Raw genomic sequence first — 10,583 nt, forward strand, 5'->3', positions numbered from 1 at the left:
TTGGGGGCCGGCGCGAGGCGGTGCCGGCCAGCCTGTGTCGAGGCAGCGCCTTTGGAGGAGTGGGGTGGTCCGTAGGGGGATGCCACATCTCAGAAAAGCATAGCCCGGGATTAAATAATTGAGCAATACTTGGGGTTATCTGCTTTGACCATATTGGTTAGCACAAATATAAATATGCTTTAGACAATAGTAACTCCGGTGATCAAGGCTTAGGCTGGAAAATAATGAAATTATTTTATTTAGTGAATAATTTTATGAATTAAAATGCTTTTAGTAAAATTCAGTCTCCATTTAAGACCTAAGCTAAACGAAATAATTAAAAACCTGTTATTCCTCTGCCCTCCCTCTGCAATGTATATGATGTGAGCAGATATTTCGGTGAAGTCCCTGCTGGGCTAAGGGTCCTCCGAGGCTCCTGGAGGGCCGGAGGCACCGGGGTCACCCCCAGGCACCTGGTCTGGGCTCCTGCGTCCTGCAGAGGCAGAGAGGCACTTCTGGGGGGCTCTCCCCCAGCCCCAGGGTGGCTGCCTGGGTTGGGCAGGGAGTCCCTGCCAGTGGCGTGTGCTGTCCCCTGGGACATGTCCCCCTGCCCATGATGTGCATCGGTTTGGGGCCATTTTCAAGGTGATGGCTCCACACTGTCAGCTGTTAGTGTGATTTTTCCCTGTTCTAAATCTGAGCTCAGCCATCTGGGAGCAGGAACTAAAGGCAATTATCTTGTTAGCGCTTCTGTGTATAATACCTTTATTAAATTTCTGCCTTTTAAAAGTGGCTGAATATAAATTGCCTGTAATGATTTAATAACGGAAGGCTCATAGTTTTAATACATGTTCTGGTGGGGAGACAGTTTAATTTCTTTTTCCTTTAGACGTGACACTTAGGAATAATGCAAAGGCTCTGCTCAGTGTAGGGTTATCACTTGCAGTTCTTCACATGGATCAAATGAAGCTCTGTGGATCCTTACCTATGGTTTGTTGCCTGTGTTTAAAAATAAAAAAAAAAAAAAGGAAAAGCTCTGGAAATCTGAAGATCCATACGATAGAGTTCAATGCCTGCATTTTCAGTTAGAGAGTACTGTACAGTCTTTGTACTATTTTTGTTCTGTCCTTATCCCAGGCTCCTTTGTACGCTGCAAGTTTGTGGGAATGACTCAGGGTGAAAGCTATTTAACCTAAAGGACACCACTGGCAAAAAAAAATAGATGGATAAAGAGGAATGTCAGTGACTGCAAGCGGGAACCGAGAAGAATATTTGTGTGTATCTGAGGAAGAGGATCCTGAAACCGCCTCCAAATGGAGTGGAAAAAAAAAAATAAAATCCTTGTTTTCAGATGCTGTTTATTCAGTTCAAGAAGGGAGTTTTATAATATAGTTGCTTGATGTAATGAGGAACTAGACTTAATGATCCGCAGTCCCAGGTCCTATTTCACTTCTGGTTAATTAATGGAAGGGCTTATATATCCAGGTGACATGGATCATGCCAGTGCTTTTCTGTAACATGATCATTTTTAAAGGCAGTAGGTCCAGCAAAGTTAATCATAGCTTAAACTCCTGCTTTGCAAATGTCTTGTCTTTATGTTGTAGTTGGTTGATTTATTTTTTTTTCCACTGGGGGGAAGAAAAAAAATCCTTCCATAAGAATTTGCGTGATGAATTTTTATCTTGGAGTTTTTTATGTTTTGGAAATCAGGATTTATGGCGTAGTGAAAATGTCTGCAGACTCTTCGCTGTGCTGACAAGTGGCACGGCTGTAGCAGAAACGTTGTCTCACTCGTGAGCTCCGTGTCAGCCTTTGTATTTCACTCTTTTACAGGGAATTTCTTCCCTTACTTTCAGCTCTGCATAATACTTACCCTTTTATCTTGGAGCAGCAACGCTGTCGTGAGTTGTCGTGCCACTGGCACTTTGATCAAAGCAGAAATTTCAATTATTGATTCAATTTGAATGAATTTAGGCTGGCTGCGTATTGTAGACTCACTGTTATAGCTGCACAGGCAAATGTATAGCTCATAATATATAGAGGCCTTTAAAATGCACATATTTCTGCAAAGCTTAGCGCAGCCACCTAAGGAACACTCATCCCTTCCTTCATCAGGTTGATGCCCGGGTAACTGCTCGGTGCCTGAAGCTGCGATGAAAATCCCCTGCCTGCATCCTGCCTCTCCTCCGGGGGTGAGCCTGGGAAGGGGGAAAAAACCAGCGGATTATTCTAAAGTTATAAAACCTTTAACTGTCTGAGATGAAAGAGCTGCGAGGGCACCGTTTGCCCCCACATGCCCGCACACCTGATTTCCATCGGGGAGGCGTGGGCATCTGTGGGGGATCTCCCGGGCAGGCAGGCTTGGCTCCGCTCTTTCCTGTATCCATCTGATCTCATGCCAGGTTCAGGAGCTGCTTTCAAGGCGCCTTTGCTTTGCTTCGCTCATAGCTTTTTTGCTCATCCACTTTGTTTTTTGCTGACGGGAAGCGTATATGAAAATAAGCGTGTGAGGCTGAAGTCGCACGGAAAGTGTTCATCCTAGTCGGCAGTTAAATTTGGATGTGTTAGCACGATTCCTTGGGAGAGATGGGGCTTGGCTGCCTCCATCGCCTTTTCTCATTAGTCTTGCTAGTGCTTTCTTGGACGATGGACTTTTTGGAGAGTGAAATGACAGTACCCCAGCTGGGAGATTCCAGGAGCTCTTCTCAAGCAAGGGAATAGCACAGCGTGGATCCCGGAGCTAACACTGGGGTGAGGATTTCTTTCCCAGACCAGGGAGCTGTGGGGGTGGGAGGGGGGGGCTCAGGCTGGGGAACCCTGCTGGGCACAGGGGTGAGGCTTCTCCCAGCTCAGATGTGGTAGAGCCCCGCCTTTTGTGTGGGAAATGAGAGGTGCTGCTCCTTCACATCTGGTGTGTGTTATTGTAGGTTGGATTTCTGTCCTGCAAGATGTTGCTCTGCTCCCGTGAAAATAATATTAGTGGTGCTTGTTTGGTCCCCGTGGGGCTCAGGAGCCCTGGTAGCAGATGTGAGGTTCCCAGGCAGAATTACGGGGTGCGGGAGTGAGTGAGCCACCCCAGAAGTGACCTAGAAAACCTGTACATCAACCAGGGAGCTGCTGGTGGGAAACAATCACCAATGTTGATTGAAACAATCACCAAGAGGAGTCCCAGCACCGCCAGAGAATTGCTGCTGGTGGTACCAAGAGCATCCTTTGCAATGCTGTTGGAAGTGGCGTCTTCTTTGTGTAGGTAAACCAAGAAACGGGACACGTGAGTTAATTTTTTCTGAGCTGAAGGAAACTTAAATCTGCCTCCCAGCCTTGGAAGAGTGGCATGACTGTGGGGATGGGGTACGGCAATCCCCCCAGTCCAAACTGGGCTGATGCTCAGGAGAGAAATAAGGTTCACAGGCCAGGAGGCTCATGGAGGGGCGTCCAGCCTCGGCAGAGGGTCCCTGTGACCCACTGGAGGGACTGATGGGTCCACCCTGGGGGATTCATAGCACAGCTTCGGGCAGCCCCTGGGACCCCGGAGTGCTTCGACCATCCTTTCCTTGGTTCCCTTAAATAATTATTTTCCTTTCATGTTGACCTGAGATTTTTATGCAGTGACAGGGCAGAGAAAATATTTTAAATGTGGAATAAGGTATTTATACTCCTTTCTGGCTTGGCTGTGAGACAGAAGGACAGATGTGGGCTTGGAAACGATGTCATTTTTGTTCTGTCATTTTTGGACCTCCCTTAGAAACCGCGGCAGAGTTTATAGGAAAGTGTAAAGCTGCTTTACTTACTTTTTAATTTCAGATGATTGTTTTGGATGGTATTTGAAATGCCTCATCTCTTTCGAACCGCTTGGTCAGTAGGGTACAAATTGGGAGAGGATTTTTTGGAGGACAGCTGTGTGTTTTTGTTTGGCTGGGTGGCTTTCGGGTGGCAGAGGAGGAGCCGTATGTGCCAGCAGCGCGGGCTGTGCTGCAGGCAGCCACGGAGCGGTACCCAGGCAGGCAGCGGGGTGTGATGCCTCGAGGTGTTGCCTCTAAATAGCAGCAAACTGTGTTTGCACAACGGGCAGTTTTTTGGTGTTTTGCTGAAGGTGAGAGTAGTAGTACAGTTCGGTTGTAAGAAAACCATCTTTTCCAACTATTTTTTTGAGGAGGAAATGTGCTTCTTGGGGATGTTGTTATTGCTCTAAAACTGTGGCTTTCCTGTAACGTTGCAGCACTGAGCTTCCTATGAGGTTTTGCTGTAGATCCTTTTCAAAACCAGACTGAAACCACATCAGAATCAGGAAATATTTAAGAGTTGCTCCTCTGTCTGTGGGTCCTTGCTGACTGTCTGGTGTTAATCTTAGCAAATGATTCATTGAGATAGCTCTGAATCTTCAAATGAATTGCGCTGCTGTGTAGTAACCCTCCAGGATAATATGTTTGCTTCTGTATGGCGTAATGCAGGTTTATCTTAACAGGAAGAAAAAAAAAAAAAAAGAAAAACAAATGAATTGGTGTCAGGCAAACCCTTAGATGTGGGAGAGTTGGAAGAGATGCAGAAATGAAGGCCTGGAGCAGCTGCCCGATTCGGCAAGGACTGAACCAGGCCAGAAATGTAGTCCTGTCTTAGAGTTGGCTATAAGAGACACCAGATACATGGCAATTGAAGAGGTGATGTCTATGGACCGGGCTGTGTCCTGGCATGCTGGGGCTGAGGAGGCTGGGCTGGCCTTTGGGAGGGGGAGAGGAAGGGGCACGGCACAGCCGGCAGCTGCCTGCAGGCACCTACGGAGGTGATGGGTTCAGCTCTTCTTGGCAGCAGCAGTGACCAAACACGGGGCAGCAACCACAGTTTGTGGCTTGGGACATTTGGGCTGGATATGGGTAGAAAGTCCTTCCTTGGGGGGCGATGGTCTCCATCCTAGGTTGCCTTCAACCAGCTGCTTACCTGTGGCCCCTGGGCACCGCTGCTTGGCACCAGGATTCAGTTTTAGGGATGGAAATTGCTTTCTTGGTGAGCAGCATAGAAGAATGGGGAAAAAAAAAAGAGTGCCTTGCACCCCCGCAGAGCTGGGTGTAGCAAACCCTTTCCCTTTGGAGAGGGGAGCTGGAATTTAGGAGGCTCTGATAATAGTAAGGAGGGAGAAGAAAAAAAAGGCTCGTGCCTGGCTCCAAATGGCTCGTGAGGCTTCCCTAGGCTTTCAAGTGTTGTGTTATTGCCCACGATCCGGATTGTGGCCACACTCCAAGCACTGATCTTTCAGCAGCCGTTACCTGTTTTATACATAAACTGGCTTTCTGTGCCAGTTACAGCTGACATCTTACTAAAACCTACTGTGAATGAGCATAAAACCTTGTTACATCGTTTTTAACATCATAAAACATCATTACATCATTTTATGACGGTAAGACATCAGCATGGGTACAGCAAAGTGCAATGGTTTCTGCCTGGGTCAGAGCCACTTGGTTTCAACTCCGATATAACAGAGATCAGAAACTGAGCAGTTTGACTGACGCCACCATTTACCAGTCCTTGTGATTTTAGTACAATATTGCTTGGCCACAGCCACAGCCCCCAAAGACAAGGGGTTAGGTGAGAATTTCTGCTCTTATCATGGAAAAAGCAAGTCTTTATTCTCCATTTTGCATCTTGGAAAATTTGAAAACATGAGCCAAGGGTGCCTACAGACTCAAAAGGCAGTAGGGGAGTGTACAGTTTTAGTTTCTTTCTTTTAAATTCTGTTTGGTGAATGGTGAGGCCAAGCTGGTAGTTGCTGGTTGTTCAGGTTGTCTTTATGCTTGAAATCGTTTGTCTTCCTTGGGCGTGTGGATTTCCTGTTTCACCCCAACCCACTTTTTATTCATAAAACAAGCCCGGGTTCAAGACTCCCTTGTTTCATGCAGAATTTCTGATTCCAAGGCAGGACCGTGTGTGTGGAGGAGCGGTGAAGGGTGTCTTTAATGTTATTCTGTACCAGAACAGAGTAATCATGTTGGAAGTTAGGGTTCTTGAGATTTGTCTTGGGTCTGTAGCAGCATCAGCACAAACTCCAGACCAGTCTACCATGCTTGTTTTCACAAGCTTAGATCTACTCAAGTGAGCAATCTTTCCCCATTGCTCTCTGAGTATAGATAACTGCCGTACACATTCATGCATAATATGAATGGTAAAGTGATGAATTCATTAACATTTCACAGAAATGCCTGTTTCCTCTCCTCTGGCACAGAAGAAAATAGTGTCTTCATGCCTGTAGAAAAGTCGGGCTGGATCCTGCCCTCCACTACCCTCCTCCTGCCCTGCTCCATGCAGGGCCGTGGGGTTAGTGATGACCTGCACGTACGGAGGAGAGCAAAGCAACCTCCCCGTGTGATATATGCCAGTGAGCGTGCAGTTAGCAGAGCACAAGCCAAGCAGACAGGGTTAATAAGTCCAGATCATCCATGGCCAATGTTTTTTCCTGCAGATCCCTGTGCTCATGGGCTTCCTGCTCCACTGGGATGGACAGATGCCCTGCTGGGATAGATGGATGCCTTGCCGGTGCCACTGCGAGCCCTCCACCTCCTGCCCAAGCACGTCCCTCAGCAGTGGCCAGTGCTAGAGGTCGATGGCCATCCATAACTAAAATGTCTGGCAATGGGTGGTGGAAATGGAGAGCGATTCTGCTCTGTCCCCACTGCACCAGGGTACTCGGGGCCAGGAGATGCTCACTTCCAAGGTTTGAACCTCAAAGAGCCTTCTCTTTGCAAAAATGAGGTAGTGTTCAGAAAAGTAAGTAGGAAGCAGAAAATCATAGAACAGCCCAGCTTGGAAGGGACCTTGAAAGATACCTGGTCCAACCTTTTGTGGGAAGGAGAGCCTCGATGAGATTATCTAGTGCCCTGTCCAATCGCATCTGGAAAACCTCCAGTCATGGGGACTCTACCATGTCACTGAGGAGGTTGTTCCAGTGAATGATGGTTCTCACTGTAAAAAATTTCTTTCTTATGTCAAGATAAAATCTCACTCGGTGCAGCTTGTATCTGTTGCCCCTTGTCTTTTCCATGTGGCACCTGTTGAAGAGAGAACCTCTGTCCTCTTTGTAGCTGCCCTTTAAGTACTGGAACACTGTCATGAGGTGTCCCCCCCGAGCCTTCTCTTCTCCAGCAACAAAAGACGTAACTCCTTCTGCCTTTCCTCACAGGGCAGGTTCTGCAGCCCTTTGATCATCTTTGTGGCCCTCATTTGGACCCTCTCCAGTCTGTCTGAATTGTGGGGTCAAGCCAATGTCATTCCTGTCTTACACTGCTGTGATGCATTTTGTACGAGCTTGTTAAAACAAGCACCCCTGGAGAAAGCCGTGCCTGAGAGCAGATTTAGGATGAGCCTTGCTGCTTGCCAGGAGAGCTTGCTTCTGCTCGCTGATTGTGAAGGGGGCTGGGGAACTGGTCTAGCTGTGATGTCTGTGGGATGCTGGAGTTTGGGTGTGCGGCTCCTGTGCAGTCGGTCTGCTGGCCACATTCCCGTGGCTCTCCAGCTACATCATCTCCTTACCGTAGTAAGAACATCTGGACAAAATGATTTATAGACTCTCTCCCTTGATAGCGTTGGCTGTATTTTATGTCTCAGCAATTTTCTGTATTGCTGAACTATTATTCATGAGCAGATTTTGTGGCAAGGCCTTTCCCAGACTTCAGCCCTGTTGAATGTATGGCTGGGTCCTCACCTATCCTTCTTTCCTTCTTTTTACCTGCTCCCTCTTCCAGTTTTACTCTGGTTCTGTTGGCTTCATGTCCCAGGGCCATGCCTTGATTTGTGAGCTTGTCACTGCCAGCTCTTACAAGGTGGGCTGTGCCAACCTTGCTTTGTCTGGGGACCTCAAAGGCCAGGCTGGGTCACTGCATGGAACATGACTTGGTGGCTGCCTCTTGTTCCTCAGAGCTATCATGTTATTTGGGTGGTGAGGACAGCAGAGGTGGTTGGCTCAGTGGCCTCAGCAGGGCTTCTCAGGTATCTAACCATGCTCAAGAAAACATTTTGGACTTCTGTCATAAGTCGTGGCTTTATATTTTTTCATTCAAGTGGTTTATTTACTGACATCCCTTTCTTCTTTCTTGCAGGCTCCACATCTGTTTGTTACAAGCCTACCAGCCCAGTCCAGGTACTGGAAGACACTGGCTTTCTTTACCAGGATCACCAGTTGTTTGCTGGCAGGCATGAAGTTTCTCCACTAACAGCTGAAGCAATCAGTGCCAAAGAAAAAGCTGGTAAGTGGGTGGCCACACTTCCATACAAACCCACTGCATTTACTTCCAGGTTTTTCCTGAAGCTTAAATTGAGCGGTTTAGGCCATTTGCAAATAATATTTACAGAGTTGAAGGCCAGCTTCTCATCCTCGGTAGAGTCAAAGGGGAGTTGCCTTTGACTTGAGTGTTATGACCCACTGTTGTTTCTCACCTCTGCTTGTGGAGGATGCAGCGTTTCTGCTTGTCCTTCAGGACATGCTTCACTGCACAGCAGGACTGCGGTCCATAGCTTTTTGCTGATGGAGCAGGACCATGGGCAACTTGTGGAAGGTTCACGATGGTCGATCCTTTTGGACCTCAACAACAGGCAGCTAAAGTACGTCTCCAAATACAAGGATGCTAACAGATGTCTAGTGCAGGGGTGAAAATCCTTGTGGTGTATGATAAAGAGCTGCCTTGACAATGTAGCATTGGCCTTTTCCACTTTCCACAGGCTTATCTTGGATGTAGTCTAGACTATGAGCTTTCTGGTACATTAGGGAGATTTTTATTGCTTGTCTGCAAAAATGTCCAGTATGGTGAGGCTTCTGTGCGCTGTGGTAACACAAGTGAAGCAGTAAGAGGTTGCTGTAGCTGCAGGGCCATATAAAGGAGATGGATGCTCGGCTGTTGTGCAGATAGGTAGATGGAGGTGTGTGCGTCTGTGCGTCTTGCTGGCTCAAACACTGGCCCAGGCAGCTGGCAGACCCTCTGAGAGCTGGTGGCCAGGCTGCGGCCCCGGTGAGTCAGGCTGGTAGGCAGATAACGTTGTCGCAGGGAAAGCAGGAAAGGTGTATCTGATAGGGCAGGCGTGGAGCGAAACAGCCTGGGAATCTTCTCTCACCCTCGAGCCCCACAGCCATCTTTAAGGCTTTGCCGCAGAAATGTTAGTGGACAGTGACCTATTCTCGTAGTTAAGAGTCAAAGGCTTTTCTTCCCCTCTGGAATCCGGGTTGTATATAAGTTATCCCACAGCATGTGCAGCAACTGATGAAACCTCAGGGAAATACCAGACCTCAGGAGAAAGTTTGCTTTTTAACTATTTTCAAATGCCAAAACCCAAATGTAAGTGCTTCTGACTAACTCCTCTGAGAATTGGAAACAGCAGGAGAGAGGGAGAAAGTTGCCAAGAATGACCTCAAAAAAACTGAACTCAAAACGGCACCTCCTTCTTGCCTTGGGACATGGGAGGATTCTGTCCAGAGCTGTGGGCTTATTCTCACTTTTGTCCATGCCGGGGTCTTTCAGTGGCACTCTTCTGGGCTCAAACACTGGTCAGAGAGACGCCTCCTGGGAGGGTGGTTCCCAGCCTCCCCGCCGTGGTTATATGCCATTAGATGCTTAGCTCCAGGCAAGCTCCGCTGTGTATATGGTGCAGAAATGGTACCATCGCCTCTGAATGACTTCAGTAGCCTGTGTTAGGGTTGTGTAGCTGATCTGTCTGTGCTCTTTTTTAAAATGCTGGCATTAAATCTATCACCATAACGCCTTCCTTGTACTCACCCAGCAAAATTACAAAAGTTATATTGAATCCCTTAGAAATAGCATTATTGGCCAGGAGGGAAATTGCAGTTTTAGGGGAAGATGCCAGAGCACAGATTGTTCTTCAATTACGCTTTTAGGACCCTTTTACTTTCAGTGTCGTTTCACAGTTTTTCTGTGACACATTCTGCATTTTATTTTGTCATGGCAGGCAGTGCGCTTAGGAGGGGATTTGACTCTTCTGACCTTGGCCATCAAAAATGCAGCATCTCCTTTAGTATCGTCATGCAGGCTGCCTCTGTAAGCCCACAAGGCATCTCTGGAACACAAGGCAACACTGGAAGAGGTTTCCTAGAGAGGTGGTAGATGCCTCAAGCCTGTCAGTCCTTAAGAGGCATTTGGACAATGCCCTTAATACCATGCTTTAACTGTTGATCAACCCTAAACTGGTCAGGCAGTTGGACCAGATGATGATAGTTGTAGGTGCCTTCCAACTGAAATGGTCTATTCCATTCCATTCCATTTGTATTTTAGAAAAGACCAAATTTCCCTGTGACATCGCCTGTCCCTCAGTTGAATCAGGACGGGGTTCAGAGCCATGGATATGGGATGCATAGAGTATTAGGGAGAGGAAGGCCAGGGAGGGGATGGGAATCTGTTTTTTGGGGTCACTGCAAACAGAGTTAGGGATGAGCTGGAGTGGGGAGATGAGCAGGGAGCAGTGCCCTGCCTCCTTTGCTGGTTTCCAGCCGTGTCCCCTCTGCTCCCAGGGGCACCCTGGCAGGGCACTGCCCCGGGGGGGGGGGGCATGGGTTCACAGCCATAGGGTGTAAGAGGGGGGAAAAAAGGCGGGGATCGGACCTCCTGCGCAGC

The 10,583-nt window shown here is 47.9% G+C and overlaps 1 protein-coding gene across 1 annotated transcript in view; it reads left to right on the plus strand.

The window, feature by feature from the left end:
* Positions 1–10,583, plus strand: part of AMOTL1 (angiomotin like 1) — a 91,969-nt gene that overhangs the window by 36,232 nt on the left and 45,154 nt on the right. The window contains exon 3 of the mRNA XM_035900446.1: positions 8,064–8,210. Coding sequence (XP_035756339.1) covers positions 8,064–8,210 — 147 coding nt within the window. The remainder of the gene's footprint in view (positions 1–8,063; positions 8,211–10,583) is intronic.

This window comes from Egretta garzetta, unplaced genomic scaffold (assembly GCF_000687185.1).
Source record: "Egretta garzetta isolate BGI_Z169 unplaced genomic scaffold, ASM68718v1 scaffold58, whole genome shotgun sequence".
NCBI classification, from domain to species: Eukaryota; Metazoa; Chordata; class Aves; order Pelecaniformes; family Ardeidae; genus Egretta; species Egretta garzetta.